Source organism: Oncorhynchus nerka, linkage group LG19 (assembly GCF_034236695.1).
Source record: "Oncorhynchus nerka isolate Pitt River linkage group LG19, Oner_Uvic_2.0, whole genome shotgun sequence".
Lineage (NCBI taxonomy): Eukaryota > Metazoa > Chordata > Actinopteri > Salmoniformes > Salmonidae > Oncorhynchus > Oncorhynchus nerka.
The window spans coordinates 13,936,497-13,963,423 of record NC_088414.1 but is presented as its reverse complement, the minus strand read 5'-3'; the positions used below and the strand labels follow the sequence as shown (position 1 = coordinate 13,963,423).

At 42.9% G+C, this 26,927-nt stretch overlaps 3 protein-coding genes across 3 annotated transcripts in view; 1 reads left to right on the top strand and 2 right to left on the bottom strand.

Annotated features, from left to right (window-relative positions):
- LOC115101082 (formin-binding protein 1-like) overlaps positions 1 to 7,039 on the bottom strand; it is a 98,584-nt gene extending 91,545 nt beyond the window's left edge. The window contains 1 exon segment of the mRNA XM_065004738.1: positions 6,752 to 7,039. Coding sequence (XP_064860810.1) covers positions 6,752 to 6,775 — 24 coding nt within the window. The 5' untranslated portion in view covers positions 6,776 to 7,039.
- A 4,552-nt stretch (positions 7,040 to 11,591) lies between these two features.
- On the top strand, positions 11,592 to 16,398 carry rexo4 (REX4 homolog, 3'-5' exonuclease). The gene is made up of 8 exons (XM_029620261.2): positions 11,592 to 13,815; positions 13,960 to 14,321; positions 14,590 to 14,742; positions 15,030 to 15,223; positions 15,363 to 15,451; positions 15,549 to 15,623; positions 15,730 to 15,804; positions 15,904 to 16,398. Exons 1-8 carry the CDS (start codon positions 13,603 to 13,605, stop codon positions 16,045 to 16,047), a joined length of 1,305 nt encoding a protein of 434 aa, XP_029476121.2. The 5' UTR covers positions 11,592 to 13,602; the 3' UTR covers positions 16,048 to 16,398.
- A 69-nt stretch (positions 16,399 to 16,467) lies between these two features.
- On the bottom strand, positions 16,468 to 25,646 carry LOC115101081 (calcium channel flower homolog). Its single transcript, XM_029620262.2, has 5 exons — positions 25,039 to 25,646; positions 21,630 to 21,702; positions 21,392 to 21,517; positions 20,907 to 21,014; positions 16,468 to 18,298 (listed from the first exon to the last, which is right to left on the bottom strand). The coding sequence occupies exons 1-5, from the start codon at positions 25,142 to 25,144 to the stop codon at positions 18,211 to 18,213; spliced, it is 501 nt and encodes a 166-aa protein (XP_029476122.1). The 5' UTR covers positions 25,145 to 25,646; the 3' UTR covers positions 16,468 to 18,210.
- Between the last annotated feature and the right edge of the window lie 1,281 nt (positions 25,647 to 26,927).

Genomic DNA, 26,927 nt, shown 5'->3' with positions numbered 1-26,927 from the left:
CACAAGAAGGACCGCCGCGCCACCTTCCTGTTCAAGTGAGCACAGCATAACAGTGATTCCAAAAATGTCTTGTATGCTGCTGTATAAATGATGTAATATGCCAGGGAGATATGTACACTGTAGCTAAGAAAGTAATAGTAAGTGTATGTTGTGTAGTAAGCTGTTAGTAGCCCATGTGCCTCACCTTAATAATTTTGTCCCTTTCCCCCTCATAACTTAGCCTACTGTGCTGACTTGGTGGTGCACATGTAGCCTATAGCCTGTTTTAGATCAATGTTATGGGTAGTTTCATCATAGTGCTTGATGGTTTTTGCGACTGCACTGAAATGTTCCAAATTGACTGACCTTTATGTCTTAAAGTAATGATGGACTGTCGTTTCTCTTTGCTTATTTGACCTATTCTTGACATAATATGGACTTGGTCTTTTACCAAATAGGGCTATCATCTGTATACCACCCCTACATTGTCACAACACAACTGATTGGCTCGAACGCATTACGAAGGAAAGAAATTCCACAAATGAACTTTTAACACCTGTTAATTGAAATGCATTCCAGGTGACTACCTTATGAAGTTGGTTGAGAAAATGCCAAGAGTGTGCAAAGCCGTCATCAATGCAAAGGGTGGCTACTTTGAAGAACCTCAAATATAAAATATATTGTGATTTGTTTAACACTTTTTTTGGTTACTACATGATTCCATCTGTGTTATTTCATAGTTTTGAGGTTTTTGCTATTATTCTACAATGTAGAAAATTGTTTTGTTTTTTAAAGGCATATAGTGAATAGATCAGAGTGGCAGCAAGTATCAAACCTTTAATGGTTGAGTGTTTAGCCATGTCCTTTTGATCGGTTTTGTCCAGTTTTGTCCTCCTGCACTCACTGCCAATTTAGAAGCCTTTGTTAAGGTCTCTACAAGTGCAAGTGATATAAAACACCAACTATTAATTGGTATGCTGTAATACATAATTACAATTAAACAAAGGAAACACTCCCAAAGCCGAATTAGTTCGGTGAAGATCTTACACACCTACATTTATAAATGTGGAGAGATGTTTATTTATTTAACTTTTATTTAACTAGGCAAGTCAGTTAAGAACACATTCTTATTTTCAATGACAGCCTAGGAACAGTGGGTTACCTGCCTGTTCAGGGGCAGAACAACAGATTTGTACCTTGTCAGCTCAGAGATTTGAACATGCAACCTTCCGGTTACTAGTCCAACGCTCTAACCACTAGGCTACCCTACCGCCCTGATGTTCATGAGATGTTGTTTGGGTCCTAATATTAATGAGGTAGAACTACTACCACATATCACATCAATTGGTACAGCACTCTCACTAACGGGTGCAACAAGTATAGCCTCTTAGAAGGCACGCCTCCAAATGTGTTGATGAGCCACAACAATACCAAGTGTTCCAAAATTACAGTATGGTACTGTATTCTGTGGGGGTGGTACTGAATTACAGTAAATGACTGGCAGCACAATAGCCAGTAAAATACTGTAGACTTACAGGAAAATGTTTTTAGATTCAAAAATACAAAACAAAACAGTATGGTACTGTAAGGGGGCAACAAATATAGCCTCTAATCAAGGTTTCATTGTAATTCTACAGCAGTGTAACTGAACGCCATTGAGCCCCCATGATGCATTGCTTTTTACAGTACTGTACTGTAATATAGAATTACAGTCGCTAACTGTGACAGACTTGCTGCAATGTGTTACAGTGTAGAGTTCAATGCTTCTGTAGTTACAAAATGTTTTCCTGGCCCGGTCCCCACTGCGAACCAATCACGGTTCACCACCCTTGACTTTCTCCGTCAATAGCAGCATTTGTGCGCAGCAGAGCTTCAGAGAAGGAAGAGAGAGGGGGTGCTCAGTGAGACTAAAGCTGTGCATACACAAAATACTGGTCTCCTTACTCAACTTACGCAAAAAAAAAAAGAACAATTTGCATATCTGAGGCTGATGAAATTAAGCCAGGGAAGATTTTTGCCTACACCACCGGGGTGTCCCAGAGTAGTCTCAGAGATCTGTGGCAGCACACAGAGAGAGAGCGAGAGCGAGGCAGGGAGAGGTCTAGTGTTCATACCTCCTGCTGGGTTACAAGAGGGACACAGCCACCTCAGGAGAGACTACATGCCCTCTGGACCAGAGAATGATCCACAGAGATTAGGCCTACACATGACATATTAAATATGGCACCAGTGGGCCTATATTTAGTACTAGCTCTGAGAAAAGGTATTCATAACAAAAACAAAACAAACCTAGTGAACAGGTAGGAGTAATCTGCCTATTTATTTGAATGTCATTTTGCATCATCAATTATAACAATGAGGAACAACAGCTAGGCCTACTATATAAGAACACTGAATTCGGAGCTGCAAGGCCAAGAGAAAGGATTTGTCCAAAAGAACTAAGAGCCAATAGAATGCGAGTTAGATTTACCGAGTCACTTCTGAGTTCGGTCTACACTGTTCAGAACTTTCTGCTCTCTGTGTCAAGTGGAAAATGCCTGTCTGTAGGTCAATAGAAATCAGATTATTTCTGAAGTCAACCTCATGCAAGAGGAAAGAGAGAACCCGAATGGATTTTCCAATAAACTGTCTAACTGAGACTCCCTTTACCTCAGTGGAAGGCTGTGTGCAGTGTAGGAGTAGCCTATGGACGACATCACAACTAGCTGAAGGAATGCGGCGATGGACCTAGCCATGGACCTATTCCTTTTCATTTAGACATGACAAGATTCATCCCCAGTATCATTACGTGGGGGTAGGCTATAAACTACCACAAGTGATTCTACTCATATGGAATGCAATAACTCTTAAGCCTGTTATGTCAGCCCATCGGTAGCCTATTACTGGTATTATTCACTCGCAATGGCTCGCACACGCAGACACACACAAGTACCTCACCAAAGGTATCTGTTTGATGAGAAACATAAATAAGTTGAATGACCACATAGGCCTACAGCAACTCTTGTTGACCACAGTTGTGTGTCAAATTCACTCTCACAACCACTCCAAAAAAGCATCGGGGAGCTGCTGCTTTGTTACAATGAAGCCAGAGATGAAAACAGATAGTAACTAAGAACGATTTTCAATTAAACAGAAAAGAGCAACTAACCAAAACTTGAACATTACTACCTAAATGGAACATTCTCTCTCTAACGACGGGTAACCTAACCACATGATTTAGCCTGCAAAGAGGCTTATTCTGGTCTTTCCCCGCCTTTTCTTTTCAAGACCAGCAGAAGCATCTGAGAGCGTCACATCACAAGAAGTCTGTCCACTAGGTCTAGAACTCTCTCCAGTGATGTTCTTCTCGAGTGGTTGAGAAACACGGCTTGTTAACTGTGACACTGACTTCACTTCCTGAAATATCACTTCCTCACTCTCTGTGTGTGCTCAGGCCGAAAACACCACGAGCTGAGCTTGATAAGAGCCATGGGGCAACACACCATTCCTTCCCTTTCTGTCACATATCATTTCAAATGGATAAAACTGGCCTTGAAGAAAGCAATAAATAACATAACACTGGAAACATTTATTTGCCACTCAAGGTAGTCCACTCGTGTCATCTTGGTTCTACACAGGCCTACAAACGTAAGTTAAGATGCACTTGAAGAGTTTCATTCCAAAACGCTATATAATCATTTTCAGAAATGCTGGTGAATTAATATTTTATTGTTTTAAAGAAATTATGAAAGAGATTGGTGTATTTTCCCCACTATCTAATCATGGCATGGGGTTGTTAAATGTTTAAAATCTATCACTTGATGGTTTAATTTCGAGAGACACATAATATTTGTTTGCAAAATGCTATATATCCGCCTCACTCTCAGAGATATAAGTAGTACTGCTAGGTTTTATACAATCAAATGTAACAAATGACAAAACATTTTATAACGAAATGTACAAATAATACATTTGTGACATCAATATTTTAGAAAAACAATGTTTTCATTCACTACAGTAATATGAGATATGTATGTAAAACATTTATTTACATTTGACATTTCAGTCATTTAACAGACGCTCTTATCCAGAGCGACGCACAGTAAGTGCATTCATCTTAAAATAGCTAGGTGAGACAACCACATATCACAATCAAATATACAGGATATGAACATTCCATTCTAGCTAAACAATTGACATAGTGTTTTGTATCTAAAATCTATGAATGAAAAATCCTAGAACACTAATATTTTAAACACACATGAGGGTACCCATAAGCAATGATTTCAGAAGAAAAAAAGAGCTGTGAAAAATTGGTGGATATAGCGTTTTGGAAATAAACTCTTCACTTGTTCTATAAATGACAGCACAGAGATGTCACCACAGGACAAAGGGCGGAAGACAGTGCCTACCCCAATCTTAAATTGGGTTTTGCATGACAGCAAGGGACACCGAACACACTAGCAGCTTTACCACTACTAGGCTACAGTACATCCCCAGCTCACACCTGTAGAAGTCTGCTTGGTTGTAAAAAATGTTTTTAAAAGAGTGTCTGGTTCTTATTCAGCCCCATCAAAGCACTGAGCATCTAATTGCAATACATTATTTGCAAACGGTCCGCCTCCACTGTGAACACTACCACTGTATGCTTTTCTGAAAGAAAGCAGACAGGAAAGCGTTTTGGAACACCCTGGGGCAATTATCTATCACCATTATCTGGCCAGCAGAGCACTGCATCTTGGTTCGGCAATAAGCTAGCGGTTAAGAGCGTTGGACCTGTAACGAAAGGTCGCTGGTTCGAATCCCTGAGCCGACTAGGTGAGAAATCTGTTGACGTGCCCTTGAGCAAGTTACTTAACTCTAATTTCTCCTGTAAGATTTTCTGGATAAGAGCGTCTGTCTGCTAAATGACTAAACTGTAGTAAGAAAATTAGGGCTGATGTCATGGCACAAATACGAGGCCTCAGAAGCACTAAGTGTTCTCCATGATCTTGGACCAGGGAAATTATTGGAGAAGAATTCAGGAGAACTGACCCGTTTGTAGCCCTCTCCTTCTCCCCACCTCTCTCTCTACCTCCATCTCTCTCATGAGGAGAAACACGTACCAGATTTAACCATCTCCAGACCCTGCTGTTTCTCCATCTGCTAAAACTGACTTCATCTGTAGGAGGCAGGGAACTTAGCGCAAGCACACACACAAGATTTCCCACTTGTTCCTATCACTGAGATTGAAGCATGTTTCAGATGTGAAGTACGCAACAGGCAATCAAGCAGGTTCTCATGGCATCCCACACTGTAACTTTGGAACCAGTGTCTCATTTTACAGCACCATAACAACTTCTGAAACAAAAGGCAAAGAAGAGGAATTCCACAGGCTGTGACTGCTTATTAGGGCTCCGTAAAAATAGCTGTGGCAGTCCTGTAATCTTCTTCATTCTCATGCCGGAGTTTATGACACATTATGTGGGATTTGGGTTTTGTGTGTGTGGTCTGTTGTAGACCTGTATCTTGGAATCCATCACATCTGAAGCCCCTCTTCGAATATAGAATTAAGTTGCTTTCTTTTGGGCACCAAAAGCAGACAAGCTGAAATAAGTGAAAGCCTTTCTTCAAGGCTATTATACAGGGATTGATGTCTGTTGTAGGTCAACCAACTAGCTTACATTTTTCTTCAAATTCTGGTATCAGGGCACATGAGTGGGTGGATGAAATGTGGGATCATAGCTGTGGAATTTGCAGTGGTATTCAGCTCTTCCCCCTACTTCTATTTGACTTCCTCACCCTCTTCCTCCTACTCTTTATTTCAAATAAAGTTGGACAGACAGCAATCACACGGTTTGGTTTCGCTAAATCAAGTGAGTTTTGACGATCCAGCATTGCACAACCAGTTTTGATTATGGTGCTTGCTTGATTGTTGGTTCTATGTGTGAGACATGAGAGGAGAACTAACTGTCATACAGCACAGTGAGTGAGTGAGTTGTGTCAGTGTCGGTTCTGAGAAACCGCAGCCCTGGTATATCCTGTTCAACTTCCAACTGTCAACTCAGACTCTCCTCTGTTGCCAAGACAAACCATATATAGGAAATGTGTAGGCAGCTTAAATCTAAAACCAAAATCCATAAGCACTGATAAGAATCCATCATATACCTGCTGCTCTTTTTTTGTTAAATATTCACACAATGTAGGCATTTGAGTATATTAGGTATTTTCAGAGTTTACAGGTACCCCACTACCACCAAGCATTCATTTACATAGAATAATGTGTAGTCCGTGTCAATATGTAGGCTATTACAATGTGTTCAGCTTTCTCATAACAAGAGAGACCAATTCATATGGTCAGGAATGGAATAGCGGTGAAATAGCCGAAGCACTGCCTGGAAACCCGAAGAAAGGGGTGTGTTTCAGATACGCATGTTAGTGTTATGTTGAATTGTGTTGAATTGGATGCATTGTGAAATAGATCATCATTATGATGTACAATCTACAACAGCCACATGCACAGCGGTCTGGAAAGCCTAACCGCCCCAGTTAGAACTGGACATATTGACCACATCTATACAATAGCCTAGGCTACATGTCAGTCAAGGCAGGGAACATGATCAATTTGAATTCGCCTTCGTTGGAACGAGCTGATTGACTACTGGGAAAGATGGTGTGGCTTTTATAGCAGTTGTTGCAATGTAGCTAATAAACATTCAGGCTTGGTTTGCAAGCAGTCTTCGGGATATTTCCTACTATTGATAGCCACTGATAGACCGTTATCTGGGCTAATAAATAAAGCGCTGGTACTTACCCATAGCTCTGAACCCCAGCTCATGGTTCCAATGCGATTTCCTCGTAATAATCCACGATTCAGATGGGGTGTACGGATGGTAAACCACTGAGGCGGGTATATATATCTATATCTTTTTTTTAAATCTTGCTTTTAGGCTGACTGTCTCTTCGTGAGCGCCCTCCGAATTTGTCCTTCCCTCCTAGTGCGTTATTTTGTTTCTTCTTCACCTCCTCATTCTGCCTTCTACAAAATGGCCAGAAGCCGCAGCATAATCTTCAAACGGAGTATGTGGTGCTGCTGTTCCGTGCTGAGGGCGGGAACAGCAATGACAGCGGCGGAGGCGCGTGCACTCAGGGAAAACGCACGAGAGTTTACGTAGTTGTGTGTGTGTGTGTGTGTGTGTGTGTGTGTGTGTGTGTGTGTGTGTGTGTGTGTGTGTGTGTGTGTGTGTGTGTGTGTGTGTGTGTGAGGGGGGTGCGTTGGAGACACAGATGGTTGTTTTGTTTATTTAACTTTTGTATATTACCTACCTCACTTGCTTTGGCAATGTTAACACATGTTTCCCATGCCAATAAAGCCCCTTGAATTGAATTGGATTGATTCGTGTGACAATTGATAATCACATTATATATGTATTTTTACACTGCGGTGACTGCCACCGATTTGCTCCTCAACCGTCCGTGTTTTGAATGAATTAACCATGATACTCAAATGGAGTAACGCAAATAACAAATCATCCTATTAATAATGGGCCATGTCATATTATGGCCTTTATCGAAGTTCTAAAGGTTATGTAATACATGTATCACTAGCCACTTTAAACAATTTCACTTTTATATGTTTACATACCCTACATTACATTTACATTTACATTTAAGTCATTTAGCAGACGCTCTTATCCAGAGCGACATTACTCATCTCATATGTATATACTGCACTCTATACCATCTCCTGCATCTTTCCTATGCCGTCCTGTACCATCACTCATTCATATATCTTTATGTACATATTCTTCACCCCTTTACACTTGTGTGTATAAGGTAGTTGTTGTGAAATTGTTAGGTTACTGCATTGTCGCACAAGCATTTCGCTACACTCGCATTAACATCTGCTTACCATGTGTATGTGACCAATACAATTGGATTTGATTTGATTTGATGCATAAAGAATACTTCAAATGTAGACCTACATGTATTGTCTTGGATGTTGAAGTGTGATTTGGGTGCATTGTTCTGAAAAAGGATGAATGTGATGAATCATTAAGACAACACTGCTCCCTGGTGTTAAAGTATTTTTGTGAAAAACCTTTCTATGCCATCTCCTACTGGCAGTGGTTATCGTGGTTATTGCTGGGGATCAGAAGTTATCTGTTCAGAGAGGCAGGTTGAGGGGATTTGGGGCATGGAGGTTGGGTGTGTTACTATATGGATCACACAATGTCGTTTTATTGATCTGTGTGTCAGCGTCAGCAGAGTATGCTACCTTGTAATTTAGTCGTATAAAAAAAAAAGTTATGCTAATGTCGAGGAGGAAAGCAGTCCCATGCTGGACAGAGGAGTGTGGGGCAATGGTGAGGAGTAGGAACAGGGCATTTAGAGTACTGAAAAGGATGCATAGCTTTCAACATCTGATTCAGCGTAAGCAGGCCCTGGTGAGGAGAACTATCTGTCAGGCAAAGAGGCCATGTTGGCGTCGGTTCTGTGACACCATTGGAAGGGCGACACCTGTGGGAGAAGTGTGGGGGATGATTACGGGGATGAGTGGGGTTAGAGGGGAGTGGGATTATCCAGTGTTAACAAGTGGGAAAGATGTGGCAGTAACAGATGAGGAGAAGGCAGAGATGATGGCCAAAGCATTTGTCCAAGGCATAGCTCTGCAAATGTGTCAGAGGTGTAACGGTTTTCTTGTGTCGAAGGAGAGGCGGACCAAAACGCAGCGTGGTTTTTATTCATGGTTCTTTAATAAAGAAACTATACATGAATAGACTAACAAAACCAAGAAATGTGAAAACCCAAAACAGCCCTATCTGGTGCAAACACAGAGACAGGAACAATCACCCACAAGAGACCTAAAGAATATGGCTGCCTAAATATGGTTCCCAATCAGATACAACTATAAACACCTGCCTCTGATTGAGAACCACTCTAGGCAACCATAGACTTACCTAGAGTACTACTCTAACCACAATCCTATAACTACAAACAACCCCAGACAAAACAAACCACATAAATCCCCATGTCACACCCTGGCCTAACCAAAATAATAACGAAAACACAGAATACTAAGGCCAGGGCGTGACAAGAGGAGGGGCAGAGGGGGAGAGAGAGGAACATCCTGGAGTGCTGGATAGGAGGAAGGATGTCAGTGATGTGTTGAATGCACCATTTACCATGGCAGAGGTGAAAAGGGCAATAGGTAAGGCTGGGTTAACTTCACCTGGGAAAGATGAGGTGTGCTATATTATGTTGGCCCATCTTAGTGATGAGGCACTGGATAAGGTTTTGGTGTTGCACAACACAGTGTGGAAGGAGGGGAAACTACAAGGCAGCTGGAAGTAGTGGTACTAATCCGGAAGCCAGGGAAGGACCCAACGAGGCCAACAAGCTATTGGCCAATAGCTTTAACATCACATGTATTTAAGACTATGGAATGTAAGATTAAGGAACATATGATTACAGAGAGGCTAACTTCCTGGAGAGCAGGGGGCTAGTATGGCCACATCAGAGTGGGTTCAGGAAGGGAAGGGGAACTATGGACCCAGCCATCTGCTTAGAAGCAGAGGTCAGGAAGGCTCAGGTGAACAAGGAGACTGTTGTAGCTGCTGTGATGTGGAAGGAGGGGTTGTTAATCAAGTTTGATGTTATGGGGATAGAAGAAAGAATGTACAACTGGATAAAGGATTTCCTGTTTGGAAGGTCTATCCAGGTGATGGTTTGGAAGTCTCTATCAGGCAGCTACCTGGTGGATAATGGTACACCACAGGGGAGCGTGATTAGTCCTCTGTTGTTCTCAATCATGATAAATGATGTTTACTCTCAGGTACAGCCAGATGTTGGGATGTCGTTATTTGCAGATGATGGGGCCTTGTGGAAGAGGTAGAGCGGTGGGAATTAATGTGGGGATTCAGGTTCTCTGTAGAGAAAACTCAGTGTTCTTTACTAGGAGGAAGGTGGGAGATGAGGTATGCTTGATGTTATATGAGAGAAACTTGGAGATTGTGGGGGCCTTCAGGTTCCTTGGGGTATACTTTTACAGTAGACTGACCTGGGCAGAGAGAGGGGTGGGAAAGTGTAAAAAGTTGCTAAATGTGATGCGCTGTCTGACGAGGAAGGAGTGGGGAGCTGGGCATTCCTCATTGAGGACCATGTATGCTGCATTGATTCGATCTGTAATAGACTATGGCAGTATAGCGTATGGTTCGTTAGCCCTGGCCTCATTGGAAAGGCTAAATGTCATACAGGGGCAAGGACTCAGAATATGTAGTGGGGTGTTTCGGATCTCCCCAGTGGCTGCACTACAGGTGGAGATGGGGGATATGCCATTGCAGATTAGGAGACAGCAGCTGGCAATGAATTATTGGGACAACCTACAGGGACATGGGGTGTCTCATTCTGCAAAAGGGATTTTACAGGCATGCTGGGAACATGAGCGAAAACAGAACACAAGCTTTGGGTGGGTGGGTAATACCCAGGTCGAAGGAGATGGGACTGTATTGAAGGGATTTTAGTCCAACAGTAGCTATTCCTGTAAATGCACCGTGGCTACTCCCGCCTCCAGTAGTTAATCTAGAAGCGGTTGGAGAGACTACAGAAAGATAGGGAGGGTGTTGATCCATCTGATTTGTTTAAGAGAAGTCTGGATACTGTGTATCAGGTTTTGTGGCCATTTACACAGATGGTTCAAAAGATCCAATGACAGGACGTACTGGGTCAGCATTTGTCGTGCAGGAATGTGGGGTGGCAGTCAGGAAACGTATTACAGATCATCTGACTGTATATATGGTGGAGCTGATGGCCATGCTGTTGGCCTTGCAGTGGGTGGAGGAAGTCAAGCCACACAGAGTAGTTATTTGCTCTGATTCATGTGCAGTGTTGATGAGTCTCCAGTCCTTTAGCTCACGTAGCAGACAAAACCTGCTTTATGAGGTGCTACAAACCCATTGTAGGATTAGTCAAATTTGTATACAGATAAGATTTTATTGGGTCCCCACCCCGTATGGGGTGGAGGGGAACGAGGCAGTTGATCTACTGGCTAAACAAGCACTTAGTAGTGGGGATGTTGAGGTTTTAGTTTCAATGAGCAAGGAAGATACAAAAATCCTGATATGGACAGTGATGGTGCAGAGATGGCAGGAGCAGTGGAGGGCAGGCATTTTTTTCAAGTACAGAGGAAAGTCGGGGAGGGGAGGATGGCAGGAAGGGACAGAAGAGGAGGATGGTATTTACATAAGATTAAGGCTGGGACACAGCCAGTTGAATAAGACCTTAAATGTGATCGGAAAAGCATCCAAGGGGAAAGTGTGATTATTGCCAGGAAACAGAGACCGTGGAGCATGTATTGCTACAGTGTGGGCAGTATCAGAGTCAAAGAGAGAGGCTGAGATCTAATATGTGGGAGAAGGGGATACGGGAAATTAGTTTAAAGAATATATTGAGTAGAACGTCATTAGATATAGTCTCAAATAGTTTGTTATATCTTTTAAGAGTCACGGGGCTGGCAGGTATGATTTAGTTTCTCCCTGTCTCTGGCCCACACTCCAGTACAGTAGGTGGCGGTAATGCACCATAATGTTGGATGCCAATCGCCGATAAACCCCACTGAAGAAGCGGACTTGCTGTATGCATTGTCTAAGCACGGTGTAGATTTGATCCATAGTTCGGGGAATGGGAAATGGTGGTGAGTAGTGCGGATGAAATGGAGGAAATTGAGAAAAAGTTGGTGAAGCAACAGCTGTGCTGGAACGCAAACAATATTGGTGTCAGGTGTGATGATTTGGACCAGGAGGATTAGGGACAAGGACCGGAATGATAGGTAGTGGAAAGATAGGAAAATGAGAGATGATACAGAAAGCAGTGGAGCATCTAGTAAAGAAAGCATGAAGAGGGCCAAGGTAGGAAGCAAAATTACCTACATGTTGGAGTGGAAAGTGGTGATAGTGTTTGATGAGACCACAGGGCTCCATTTACACCCTATCCAACTAACTAATGCCGTAGAGAAATCGGTAGGTGAAGTGAAATTAGCTCGGTTAATGGAAATGGTAGATTGTTAATATTGTGTGGTAGCCTGGCCCCGCAAGAGAAGCCATGTCCCTGGTGCTTATGCTAGATTGAGGGGAGTCATCACTGGGGTCCCAATATCTATGTCCACAGATGATATTAAAGAAAATGTGAAGGGAGGCAGAGAGATTGAGCCCAAAAAGTTGAACAGTAGGAAAGAGGGTCAAAGAAGTGAAAGCTTCTGTGATGTCAGTGATGCTGAGGTTTGAGAAAGTCTTGCCGGGAAACGTACAGGTAAGGATTCCTTAGTTTCAATGTTAGAGAACTTGTCCCATATGCACTGCAGTGTTTTAAATGACAAAGAATGTGACATGTTGCTGCTCAGTGTAAAGGAAAGAAAATATGTGCCAAGTGTGGAGGGGCAATGTGAAGGTTAAGTGCTGTAATTGTGGGGGAGAACACAGTGCAGCATTTGGTGGATGCCAGGTACAGAGAGGCTAGAGAGGCTCAGAGATATAGGATCAGTCATGATGTATCGTATGCAGAGGCCGTCAAACAGTTTGGTAGAACTACAGTGCGGACTGATGCTGATGGAGCTTACATGGATGTACCTGTAGTAAGTGGACCTAATGTCAGGGCTGGTGCTTCTGATGGTCCTGGCATGGTTTTGAGGCCTGTTCAGAAATCTTCTGCTCATGAATGTGCTGTGTCAAAGGACACTTTGATAATGAATGAAATTGAATTCATAGATTGTATTGGTAAGGTTATCAATACGACTCGGGATGTGGAAAGCAGAAATGCCAGGTTGAAGGTTATTGCGGAGACAGCAAAAGAGATATTGGGGGTAACAGATTGAAATGGTTGTTGACATGCAGAACAATCCTAAGGGTGGAGTGTTTCAGCATGATATAGATCAAGTTTAATGTGTTTGTAGAGGGTGTGGTAGAAGTCAGGGATTTATTTGGTTTAGAATTGTTTTTCATGGTAGTGCTGAATTGAGCAGATCGTGATTGATCGTACATTCCAGCACAGTAGGTGGCGGCACGCAATTGTTTGCGGACCGCCATGATAGCATAGAAGAAACGAAGAAAGAAGATGTTTCTAGGAACCAAGACCAACCCTCGTTTCCTGTCGGACATTCACATTTGTGACACATTGCAGAAGTACACATTTCAGCACGACGTACGGAAAAACATGTGTAGATATCTGTTTGAAAAGCATAACGAGTATGGCGAGTTTGTAAGTATTCATTAAGGTATTTGTAGAGGTGAACTATTGCGGTTCAAACCGTCAAATCATTGCTTTAGCAAATGTAATTAAGCCAGCTAATTTACTAACTAATGCTTGATCTCTTGATCACATGTTAGCAAAACTAGCTAGCAAGCTAACGTCATCCAAGAAGCCAATTTACTGAGCAACAGGACGTTTGAAGTATAGTCGGCTGTCACATATTAAGTCAAAGTCTAGTCGCTTAGCAATGTTCACTTTTTAGAATGAGACGTGAAGACCTAAAGTTATAATGAAAGTTCAGGCTGCCATTACACTGCAACGTGTCTTTAGCAGCTAACGTGTTAGCTTGCCTAACTCAAAAAAAATTTGAAGAGGAGAATTGACAAGACATATTTTCTAAATCAAAGCTCATAGTCCTGAGATATGTCTAAAGTCAAGCCAGAGAAAACGGACTCTGCTGCTTCTTCTAAAACGCCAGAATCCAGCCAGGACCAAAAGAAAAAGAAACCTGTAAAGAAAAAGTTTTTTGAACACACCAAGAAACAACCAGTGGCTAAAGATCAAGGTAAACCCAATGCATTGCTTCCCCCGAAAGATGCCGAACAGTTTTCAGCCAACTGGAAAACGTTACTAGAGGTAAGGACTTGGCTAAGTCAGAAATGTTGTGATAAATATTTTTTGGATAGATGATTACAGACCTGAAGGCATTGGTGCAATGTCATTACTGTCTAAAATGTGATGTTGTGATGCTATTAAAGCTCGCTCACTCTCTACTTGCAGGTGTTCAAATCCAATCCCCTGCCAGTAAAAAATAAACCAGTTCAGCGGAACTCAAAGAAGGAAGTCCCTAAGAAACCCACTAAAGACATTTCAAAGAAGGACGAGGTGGTGGAGGATAAGAAGCCTGCTAAATACTTATCGAAGACAGTGAATGATGCCAAGCCCATGCAGGTGTACAGTAGGAAAGTAGGGAAGGATAGTGCCGTTACCAACAAATCCCAGGTGAATGGGAAAGGTCCAGGAACATCGGGGACAGAACAGCCTAACGCCAAGAAGAAGAAACCGAACAACGCCCAGGTGGAGGGTAACACACAGATGAAGAAGAAGAAAATAGAGGAAGTGGAGGAAAATAAACCCACTGAGTAAGTCCATCCAGTGTTACCAATATCGCTCATAAGCAAAACATCTGACAGGTGTGTGTATATATAACTATTGAGATTTTGACTTCAACAACCTCTCACTGTAGTGAAAGGCATGTGCACGGTTTGTGTCCGAGTGTTCAGTCACTTCAATAGTCAGGTTTGGATGCAAGTTTGACAACTAAGGTCAAATTGTCACATTATTTCCACTGGCACCTCAGGGTTGGTTAATGTGTGTGGGGGTTAATACATGTAATCTGTCCTCTACTAGATCGGACATGTGGTTTGATGACGTGGACCCTGACGACATTGAGGCCACAGTGGGGACAGAGGCAGCGGATATCATGAGGAAGATGCAAGGCATTCGGAAGACAGATGCCCAGACCACAGAGAAGGCGCTGGTCAAGGACAGGGGGTTCGAGGGGTAAGTTAGAGGACACCAGCAGCTCCTAATCGTAAGGTGTATATCTGCATGTGCTCTATGACGGTAGCAGCTGAGTTGGAAAAGTAGCGCTTTATATAACAGACTATATGGCCAGATCCTGGATTAGCAGTCCTACTCTGAGACATTTTGTGGATATGGGCCCTGAGCTTACTTCACCATAAAGTACAGAGCAGAATGTTGTTGGCTGTCTTCAGTCACTTGAATGAAATGATTTTTCTGGTGTGACCAAGCCTTTTTCTCTCCCTGTTCATCATGGCACCTGTCAGCCTTACCAAGGCGGTAGCTATGGACTGTGAGATGGTGGGTGTGGGGCCAGATGGAGAGGACAGCATTGTAGCCCGGGTCTCCCTTGTCAACCAGTTTGGGAAGTGCATCTACGACAAACACGTCAAGCCCACAGAGAAGGTGACAGACTACAGGACAGCTGTTAGCGGCATCCGGCCGGAGAACATCAAAAACGGTGCCCAGCATGAGCCAACCTCAGACCTCTTAACACTATATTAATGTTCTTATGATGGCTTTGGAAACTTTGAACTAGATTTTCTGCGCATTGTTTTCAAATGTGACTTTTGTGTCATCAATGCTGTTATATGCTGCAGGTGAGAATGTAAAGACTGTACAGACAGAGGTGGCTGAGATCCTCCAGGGGAGAACGCTAGTGGGACACGCCATTCACAATGACCTCAAGGTACACTTCTATGATCTAACCTACACTAACTGAAACCTGACTTGACTTGAGATCATTGTCAACATTTACATAAACTTTCCATACTGAAACCTTTCAGATTTTGCTCTTGGATCACCCAAAAAAGAGAATCAGAGACACACAGAAGTATAAACCTTTCAAGAAAATTGTGAAGGTAAAGACTGTTTTTTGGGGGGGGGGGGGGCAGGTATTATGTGTGACAGAATGGGTTATAATAACACTATAAGAGGAAGGTATGAACAGTGTAATTTTCTTTTCAGAGTGGTCGGCCCTCTCTGAAACTCCTGTGTAGAGAAATACTTAACGTCAAAGTACAGCAGGGAGAACATTCATCCGTAAATCAGCTTTTTATCAAAATTTTTAAACATTTTTTAGATCACAATTATACAGTAGTCCTCTGTGAGCCATAGCCAATGTCTGAGAATGTTTTGCAGGTCCAAGATGCCCAGGCGACTATGAGATTGTACACGATGGCGAAGAAGAATTGGGAAGCAGAGATCAAGGCTAGTCATAACAACCCAGACTTAATCAAGAAGACCAAAGAACCAAGGAAGCCCAAATCAGCAAAACTCAAATGAACCTGACTGGTTCTGTAGTCTTAACTGCATCATGTTATAGGACTGTGGACTGACTGAATTAATAACAAGTGTCTTTGGGAAGTGGATCGTTTGGTGACCCATAAGGATTGCACAAAGAAGTTTGTTCAAATGGATATTGACTTTATTCAAATCCCACTCAGCCCAAATATCCTAGTGCTCCTTCAACTATGCATCGATCTTTCATTCATTGTCTGGTACATCCTCTTCAGTGTTCTTTTTGTTCAGATCAGGGTTTTAAAATGTAATCTCTTATCTTCTAACGTCCACAGGTTAGGTTTAGAGAAGCTGTTGCATTTGTGGGCTTTAACATTAAAAGTTTGATATCTTTAATCACATGCAGTATGTAGTGTTTTTACACTTATGTGCATGGATCATGTAATAACTGGGAAAAGACGGGCATTGTTTTAAAAGGCAGAATGTTTTTATTTTTTTGTCAGATGGGGAGAGTACCATATAATAAGCAACTGAGTTTGTGGCCTCCTTTGAAGTTCCAGTTCATTGTGACATAAATAAGCGACAAACCAAATTCAACATCAATACACAGAAGCATATGCACACACTCCTTACAGCAAACTACAGGTCAGTTATCATTTCTACTGCACGGGCAACCTGTTGACGTTTAAGATTAACGCTTCCCTTTTTTGAGCCCATTGTTCCATAATAATATTGTGTAGCTGTGCTGTATAGTGTAGGCATGAAGAACTTCTGTGCCTAGAGATCATGATAAACTAAGGATTAGTGTCCCTCCTGTATATGGGCAATAGAGACCTCTGGTTTAATGCATGAAACATGTAGTCAACCCAATTTCTAGCTCTTCCCCAGTTGCTTTCTGTGTCAGGGAAGGTAACAGTGAAGCTTACATTAGACAGCTGCTAACATGCTTATGTTGCATATTAATGAACTTAAGCCTAAATAGTATTTATATTGTATGCCTTAGTGAGATTATCGCTGGTGTTCCTTCAGTGTTTCATTCGTTTTTTTTTACAAAAGCTGGTTCATGTGGATAGTACCTTTTGCATTGGTTAAAGTGACCTGCAATAGCATGTTAGCTAGTTATCCAGTATCTAGGAAACAAAATAGGCCTACCTGAGAACTGGTTGTGGGTGACCATTTCAATGAGTAACTAAATTATTTCCAATCCAGAGCTAAAGTGGGAAATAATCCCAACGGTAGCATGTTGCTGAACAACACATTAGTACCTGTGATCAGAGGTTAGACAAAGGCAAATCATGGCTCTGTGTGTTACACACGAAATAGTCCCTGAATCAAGACGCATTCCCTCATCAGTCCTTTAAAGCATGCTTCCATGGGGCAGATCCCACTACTGTATGTAGGGTCACAAACATTCTGAGGTGGCATAGATCAATCAGGTTCTAGAAGAGAACACCAATAGCTTTTGAAAGGTTAAGAGGTGCTAAAGCAGCATAGCTATTCAACTCACATTCTTAATCTGGTTTTCTCAAGACACACGCAACATGCAGCTGTTTGATTAGATGCACATTTTTAGAATGCTGAGAAAATAGCTCTTTTTATACATGCACTGAAAGACGTTGTGATTCACGGTTACATCATAGTTCCGTGTCCGAGGTCCTCTGTAGGTACATTAAACCTAAACATCCATTGTATATCGCAAGTAACGGATATTAAACAAAAAGAGGACTTGTTATCTTTGGGTTTACTGGATGGAATGGATATACGTTTGGGATAACTCTCAATGGATGAATTTCCGGCGGCACAATGAGAATAACATGATTTGGGGAAATGACTTCACAAAAACAAAGCTTTCACATTCACTATCGCCCAGGTTTCTTGAAAGGCGGATTGGCTAAGAGGGTACATAACTTTTCCTACTTGCCAAAAAGGGTAACCCCAGTAACCAGGAAAACAAAAACAGCACAGCAGCTAAACCTTTATGTTAAAATGTCATGGAAAACTAAATTCACACTAAGGACCAAACAACATTAAATATATATGGAAAAATTACACCAAGTAAGACATCAAAGATGCAGCCATTTAGGTAAATAAATAAACTCAGTAACTGAGAGGGAGGAGAGTAGCAGGGATGACATCATTGTCCCTTGGTTAAGGATAGTGTTGTTCCTCTGTGGGAACAGATAAAGGGATGATGGGATAGCCATCTCACTATATTGACCCGTCAGTCGTCCCGGTCATCTTCTCCTCATCCCCCTGTTTCTCGTGATTCAGCCTGGCGTAACTCACCGCATCGCCCCTGAAAGAGGGAGGAGAGAGAGAAGCAGGGAAGAAAGCATGACAAGTTAAATCTTATTTGTCACATGCGCCGAATATACCATGAAATGCTTACTTTACAAGCCCTTAACCAACAATGCAGTTAAGAAAATATTTACAAAATAAACTAAAGTAAAAAATGTTAAATAATAATGAGGGGGGTACTGGATTAATGTGCTGGGGTACAGGTTAGTCAAGGTAATTTGTACATGTAGGTAGAAGAAAGTTGACTATGCATAGATGTAACAGCAGTGTAAAAACAAAGAGGGTGGTGTCAGTGTAAATAGTCCGGGTGGCCATTTGATTAATTATTCAGCAGTCTTATGGCTTGGGGATAGAAGATGTTAAGGAGCCTTTTGGATCTAGACTTGGGGCTCCGGTACCGCTGGCCGTGCGGGAGCAGAGAGAACAGTCTATGACTTCGGTGTTTGGAGTCTTTGCAGATTTTTTGCCTCGTATATAGGTCCTGGATGGTAGGAAACTTGGCCTCAGTGATGTACTGGGCTGTACACACTACCCTCTGTAGAGCCTTACGGTCGGATGCCGAGCAGTTGCCATACCAGGCGATGCAACCGGTCAGTGCAGCTGTAAAACTTTTTGAGGATCTGGGGACCCATGCCAAATCTTTCAGCTTCTTGAGGGGGAAACGGCATTGTTGTGTCCTCTTCACGTCTTTCTTGGTGTGTTTGGACCATGATAGTTTGTTGGTGGTGTGGAATTTAACTCTCGACCCGCTCTGTCGATGTGAATTGCGGTGTGGACGGCCCTCCTTTTCCTGTAGTCCATGATAATCTTCTGTGTCTTGCTCACGTTGAGGGAGAGGTTGATGTCCTGGCACCACTGCCAGGTCTCTGACCTCCTCCCTATAGGCTGTCTTTATCGTTGTCGGTAATCAGGCCTACCTCCGTTATGTCATCAGCAAACTTAATGATGGTGTTGGAGTCGTGCTTGGCCACGCAGTTGTGGGTGAACAGGGAGTACAGGAGGGGACTGAGCACCCACCCCTGAGGGGGCCCTGTGTTGAGGATCAGCATGGCAGATGTGTTGTTGCCTATCCTTACCACCTGGCTGCAGCCCGTCAAGAAGTCCAGGATCCAGTTGAAGAGGGAGGTGTTTAGTCCCAAGGTCCTTAGATTAGTGATTGAGCTTTGAGGGCAATATGGTGTTGAACGCTGAGCTGTAGTCAATGAACAGCATTCTCACATAGGTGTTCCTTTTTTCCAGGTGGGAAAGGACAGTGTAGAGTGCGATTGCGTCATCTGTGGATCTGTTGGGTCGGTATGCGAATTGGGGTTTCTGGGATAATGGTGTTGATGTGAGCCATGACCAGCCTTTCAAAGCACTTCATGGCTACCGACTTGAGTGCTACGCAGCGGTAGTCATTTAGGTAGGTTACCTTTGCTTTCTTGGGAACAGGGACTATGACGGTCTACTTGGGAATTTTTCCTAGCCACTGTGCTTCTACACCTGCATTGCTTGCTATTTGGGGTTTTAGGCTGGGTTTCTGTACAGCACTTTGATATAGCAGCTGATGTAAGAAGGGCTATATAAATACATTTGAACATGTAGGTATTACAGACTCGGTCTGGGAGAGGTTGAAAATATCAGTGAAAACACTTGCCAGTTGGTCCGCGTATGCTCGGAGTACACGTCCTGGTAATCCATTTGGCTCTGTGGCCTTGTGAATGTTGACCTGTTTATTAAAGGTCTTGCTCACATTGGCTACGGAGAGCGTGATCACACAGTCGTCCGGAACAGCTGGTGCTCTCATGCATGCTTCATTGTTGCTTGCCTCAAAGTGAGAATAAAAGGCATTTAGCCCATTTGGTAGGCTCGCGTCACTGGGCAGCTTGCAGCTGAATTTCCCTTTGTAGTCCGTAATATTTTGCAAGCCCAGCCACATCCAACAAGCGTCAGAGCCGGTGTAGTAGGACTTAATGTTAATCCTGTATTGAAGCTTTGGCTGATGGTTCATCTAAGGGCATAGCGGAATTTCTTATAAGCGTAGTGATTAGTGTCCCGCTCCTTGAAAGTGGCAGCCTATAGCTCGGTGTGGATGTTGCCTGTAATCTATGGCTTCTGGTTTGGATATGTATGTACGGTCACTATGGGGATGAAGTCGATGAACTTATTGATAAAGCCGGTGAAGTGGTATACTCCTCAGTGCCATTGGATGAATCCAAAAACATATTCCAGTCTGTGCTAGCAAAACAGAGCAGCATCCACGTCACTGGTACTTCCTGCTTTAGTTTTTGCTTGTAAGCAGGAATCGGGATAGAATTATGGTCAGATTTTCCAAGAAAACAGGGTGATGTTGAATGTGAGATTCACAGGGTTACTTTTTGTCACTCAAGTTTATAAGGGGTATGAACAAAGCAGTCTCCTGTTACAAGACAGGACATTTAATGAATTTAATGAATCTTGTTACTGATTAATAACACCTGAAAATCTAAATGTTGATTGAGAAATTTAAACTGAAAGGGGAAAAAGTGTGAGAAAAAAAATTACATCTAAAATACGTACACTATGTACACACACAGTACATTCAAACCAAAATCTTATCACTAAAAGTATAAATAGAAAAGTCATACTTTTTGCCCAGGGAGGCGAGACCATAGAGGACACCTGTAGCAAAGGCAATGGCATTCCCAAACAACGTGGTGATGGAGAAGCTCAGAAATATGGGAAACAGTGCCATCCTGGAAATAAGAGAAACAGGGATTGATTACAGAGAATATGAAGTGTGTTTTTCAACTGTGATATAGGAAAAAGTGCCATCCTAAAAAATAAGTGTTTCCCAAGCTCGGTCCCTCGGACCCCAAGGGGGGGTCTTGCCCTATAACTACACATCTGATTGAAATAATCATCAAGGTTAATTTTAATCAATTGTGTAGTGCTAGGACAAAAAACAAAATGTGCACCCCTTAAGGGTCCCAAGGAAGGAGTATGGGAAACACTGAATCACATTAAACCGGTAGTGGGTTTATCAACTGGTTAAAGGTTCATTTAAATTCTAGGCCAAGACAAATGGACAGGTGAGACCTGTGAAGCCAGCAGGTCTCAGTCCAGTTCTTACCCACAATAGAAGAAGGCTTTCTGCCATGGCTTGAATTTGTCCGCTCTAGCCGCCACTGCATTCGCAAACTCAATGAACTGGCAGCAGAATGGGACTTCACACAGGAACAACACAAAGGCATTCAACCTTGAAACAGGAGGAGGACGTTAACACAGCGCTGGTGAATATTTTTTACACACACGAGCAAACACACAAAGGCACACACGTAAGGATCATATTGTGGAAAACTGAAACTTACACCATCCATACTCCAGCTGCGATGTTTAAGGGGTTGACAGTGACACACATCCACACTCCTGAGATGGCACATGCTTCAGTGGGAGAGAAAATTATATTACATGCAATGTTACATTTCTCATTATGCAACCAGATCAAGTACATACAGGCACAAATAGGGACACCATGAATACCAACAGACTATAATAAAAGGAGTCTTTGTTCCAAGTTAGAAAGATGATTCAATACAAACTTATTATACAAACTCAAATCAAATAAAGCTTAACTAGAAAACACAAGGGCCTGAATTTGTCATTTAAACATGGTTTTGATACCAGGGAAACCAACACAAGAGGCTCAGCTCTTCTCTGGCAGAGAGCTATATTTGAGACAAATAGGAGGCAGATGATGGGTATTAATCAGAGTTTACAGGCCCCCTGCTAAGTTCCTACAAGGCCCCTGCTATGCACTGCCTGGTTGGCTCTGCTGGGTGCTACCAGTCCACTGTGAGCATGATTAGGGACCCAGACAATGAACAGATGGGATACTTACTTGTATTATATCCATTGTACTGTGTACACACACAAGTTGGTACAGACTTAAGTAAATTAATTCACACAGCCCACTACAGTAGCTCATCTTGTCTTTTGTACCCAACTTTGATTTTGGCAAAATTATTAACTTGTGGGGTTTGAAACCATTGAAAGATGCAGTATGCAGAAATTGCTCAAGCCATTTCCTGGTTGCTAAAATTCTAATAGTTTGCCTAATTTCAGTTTGTGACAAAACAAGCAAGTAAAGTGTAGAGAATCATTGTACCATCTAAACAGCTGTGAAATATTTTCCATAACCGACAATATTGTATTTTCAGCTGTTTGAAACTGGTGTACAAAACCGAAAATAAAAGACATGAAGCATAGAAATAGCGCACTTAAAACAGATCTACCACTTCTTAGACATGCTTTCAATGAGAATGACATATCTGTAACTCCTATTTCTATGTGAATTTGGTCAGGTCACCCAAAAAGTTACATACTGCAGTATAGAAAATCTTGAAAACACGGCTCAGGATTTCTATCAGGAGAGAAACCTTACACTACTAGTGACTGATTGATGGAATAAAAAAAATTATTGACTCTTTTTCTCCCCTGTCCCATCACTGCAACTCCCATACGGACTCGGGAGAGACGAAGATCGAGAGCCATGCGTCCTCCGAAACACGACCCTGCTAAGCCACACTGCTTTTTGACACACTGCTCGCTTAACCCGGAAGCCAGACGCACCAATGTGCATGCGACCGCCCCCCCACAAGGAGTCACTAGAGGGCGATGAGACAAGGACATCCCGACTATACCCTCATGACGCTGGGCCAATTGTGCGCCGCCTCATGGGTCTCCCGGTCGTGGCCAGCTGCGACACAGCCCGGGAGCAAACCCGGGTCTGTAGTGAACGCCTTAGACCGCTGAGCCACTCCGGAGGCTCTTATACTAGTGTGATTAAATGAAAAGTTATGGAACTGATTTTTTATTTTTTTATCCCACAGTACCAGACGAGACCATTCAGCTAACTAGCACACTCATGCCATACAACCACAGACACCCACACACAAGAAGACACACATACATGCAGTACTCTGCAGCAGCTAACATCAGAGGAAGCATATAGGACCTATCCTGCACTCTTGATTCTACATCATGCTGAATAATACAGAGCCCATTGACTATGCAACGGTCCTGCATGGGAATGTGATACAGCGGCCAATACTCCGGTATCACAGCCACAGCAAGGCAGGAAAGGGATAGGTGGGAAGGGAGGACAGGGCTGCAATAGGCCTAATGCTGGGGAAGTGCAACGTAAGCACAAACATCAACTCTGTCTGTCTCACAAAATGACTGTATATATGAATGGACAAAGCCATTCCTATTCCTATGTGAAAATTTGGCTTCAATGCGCCATTGAGTTAAGTCGGTTATGATGGCGTCTCATGGAGACGTAACATGTGCAGTTTGAGCTCGTCCAGGACGTGAAGCAATTATTGGTACCTTGATTTAATTTTTTACTTATTTACATGAAAACTGACCACGAAGACTGCTGTTTCTCCATTCACTATTAATGGGGGATCCTGTTTCTGCTAACAATGCGTGCAGTCAGCCTTGAACTTCCGTGGCTTTAATAAGAAGGGCAGTCTTCTCCCCTGGTCTCACACGGAGTCCCTGAGGGAAGATATACTCTAGCAGACATTATAAAATAGAAGCTATCACTGAATAGATGACTTAGAAGATGTGTGCCAGTCAGGCAAGCAGACAGCCTATGATTGTGCCCATTCCCAGCCTCCTGGTGCAGTGAGGGGAAAAGGGGATACCTAGTTAGTTGCACAACTGAATGCATTTAACCCAACCACTCTGAATCAGAACATGTGACCAATGGGTTTAGCGCTGTACAAAGAAATGTGGGGGTAGAGTGGTGTGCCAGTGCTTTGTCTGGGCGGGCAGACAGGGGCTCAGTGAGGAGACTGAAGGCCTTGACTAAACACTGTAATATTTCAAAGAAAGCACATCAACAGAGCTTCCTAAAGAGAATATAGCCTCATTATCCAACAGCACAATACTCACAATTCTGTGTGTGTGTATCAACAATACTCGTATCACTGCCTGGTATGGCAACTGCTTAGCATCCGACCTTAAGCGCTACAGAGGTTGGTGCATAGAGCCCAGTACATCAATGGGGCCAAGCTTCCTGCTGTTCAGGACCTATATATAAATTGTTGTCTCTACAACCGCACGGCAAGTGGTACTGGAGCGCCAAGTCTAGGTCCAAAAGGCTTCTACCCCAAGCCATAAGACTGCTGGACAATTAATCAAATGGCCACCCAGACTATTTACATTGACCTCCCCCCTGTTTTTACACTTCTGCTACTCGTCACTTTACCCCTACCTTACAAATTACTTCGACTAACCTGTACCCCCGCACATGGACTCGTACCAGTACCCCCTGTATATAGCATCCTTATTGTTATTTTATTGTGTTACTTAAAAAAAAATGTTTTACTTTATTTAGTAAATGACTACTTATTGAACTGCATTGTTAGTTAAGGACTTAAGCATTTCACGGTAAGGTCTACACCTATTGTATTGGGCGCATGTGATACATTTATTTTATTTTATTCGATTTTTGGTCAAGGGCCATGTTAAATACATAAACAATAGGCTAGTATGCCAGGAATAGGTCATGAGAAAAACGTTTAAAATGCTTGCCGGTAACATGCTTCATGATCTGTCACTGTCATGAAAGGCATAGACCCATTAAAACATTTAGAGACTGTAGACGTGGAAGCAGGGTGCGCCAGGACCGATTAGAATCGGACGTACGTGTATACAGTAAGCAGGTGCAACCACAGGAGATAAGAAAATGGATGGTTAGCGTTTACTTACATACACCGCCCAGGACCCCAGCGATTTTGCAGAGCCATCGATACCACCATGACATGCCATCATCATCGGTGACAGGTTTTGGAGCTGCTGCCTCGTCGGAGTTCATTTTGCCCCAATAAATTATTCAGTGACTTGCCTTGTCAATATAACAATGGCCATTGGCTGGGGCTCACTAGGACAACGAAAGCTAACGTTACCTGGCCAACGTCAATGAACAGTTGACAAAAACATATATTTCGTGTTAAGGATAGCTTTGATCGTGTCTCTACTCTGGCTAGCTAGATAACAATCTATGGCGGTTATCAACTGAGCATGGTTTTGTCTTCAAGATAGCTCATAGCTAGCAGACTGGTTAACTTAGACGCTAAAGGTTGCCTCTGTCGCCAAAGTCTGTTAGCTTGTGTCACTGCCAGTCGCCAAATCCTGTTAGCTTGTGTCACTACCTATGTCAACCAACTTTCCTATCCAACAAACTTGCCAGTTATCCGTTTTTCTTTCAAATTAGACAGCTACCATTATTAATTTACACCATTCAAAAATGACGATTATTACAACCTGCTCTCTCCGCTGTTTCTTGTCCTGTCTTCTTCGGTGGGGTTTATCGGCGGTTGGCATCCAACGTTATGGCGCAGTACCGCCACGTACTGTACTGGAGTGTGGGCCAGAAAAGGGGAGAAACAAAATCCTACCTGCCAGCCCAAAATATTTGAGACTATATCTAATGACGTTCTACTTAATATACTCTTTAAACGAATTTCCTGTATCCCCTTCTCCCTCATACTAGATTCCAGCCTCTTTCACATATAAGAATTTATTGAATTTGCTGTGTTCCACCCTTAATCTTGTAAAAATAGCCTTGTCTCTTCTGTCCCTAAAAATAGCCTTGCCTGCCCTTAGTATCTCTATTCCACAGCTCCTGCCATCTCTGCACCATCACTGTCCATATCAGGATTTTTGTCTCTTCCTTGCTCATTGAAACTACAACATCAACATCCCCACTTCTAAGTGCTTGTTTAGCCAGTACATCAACTGCCTTGTCCCCCTCCACCCCCAAATGGGCTGGGACCCAAGTAAATCTTATCGGTTTAACCCTGCCATGGGTTTGCAGCACCTCATAAAGCAGGTCTTGTCGGCTACGTGAGCTAAAGGACTGGAGACTCATCAACACTGCACATGAATCAGAGCAAATAACTACTCTGTGTGGCTTGACTTCCTCCACCCACTGCAAGGCCAACAGCATGGCCATCAGCTCCGCCATATATACAGTCAGATGATCTGTAATACGTTTCCTGACTGCCACCCCACATTCTTGCACTACAAATGCTGACCCAGTACGTCCTGTCATTGGATCTTTTGAACCATCTGTGTAAATGGCCACAAAATCCTGATACACAGTATCCAGACTCCTCTTAAACGAATCAGATGGATCATCACCCTCCCTATCTTTCTGTAGTCTCTCCAACACTTCTAGATTAACTACTGGAGGCGGGAGTAGCCACGGTGCATTTACAGGAATAGCTACTGTTGGACTAAAATCCCTTCAATACAGTCCCATCTCCTTCGAAGCTTGTGTTCTGTTTTCGCTCATGTTCCCAGCATTCCTGTAAAATCCTTTTCGCAGGATGAGACACCCCATGTCCCTGTAGGTTGTCCCAATAATTCATTGCCAGCTACTGTCTTCTAATCCGCAATGGCATATCCCCCATCTCCACCTGTAGTGCAGCCACTGGGGAGATCCGAAACGCCCCACTACATATTCTGAGTCCTTGCCCCTGTATGAAATTTAGCCTTTCCAATGAGGTCTGGGCTGCCGAACCATACGCTATACTGCCATAGTCTATTACAGATTGAATCAATGCAGCATACATGGTCCTCAATGAGGAAGCCCA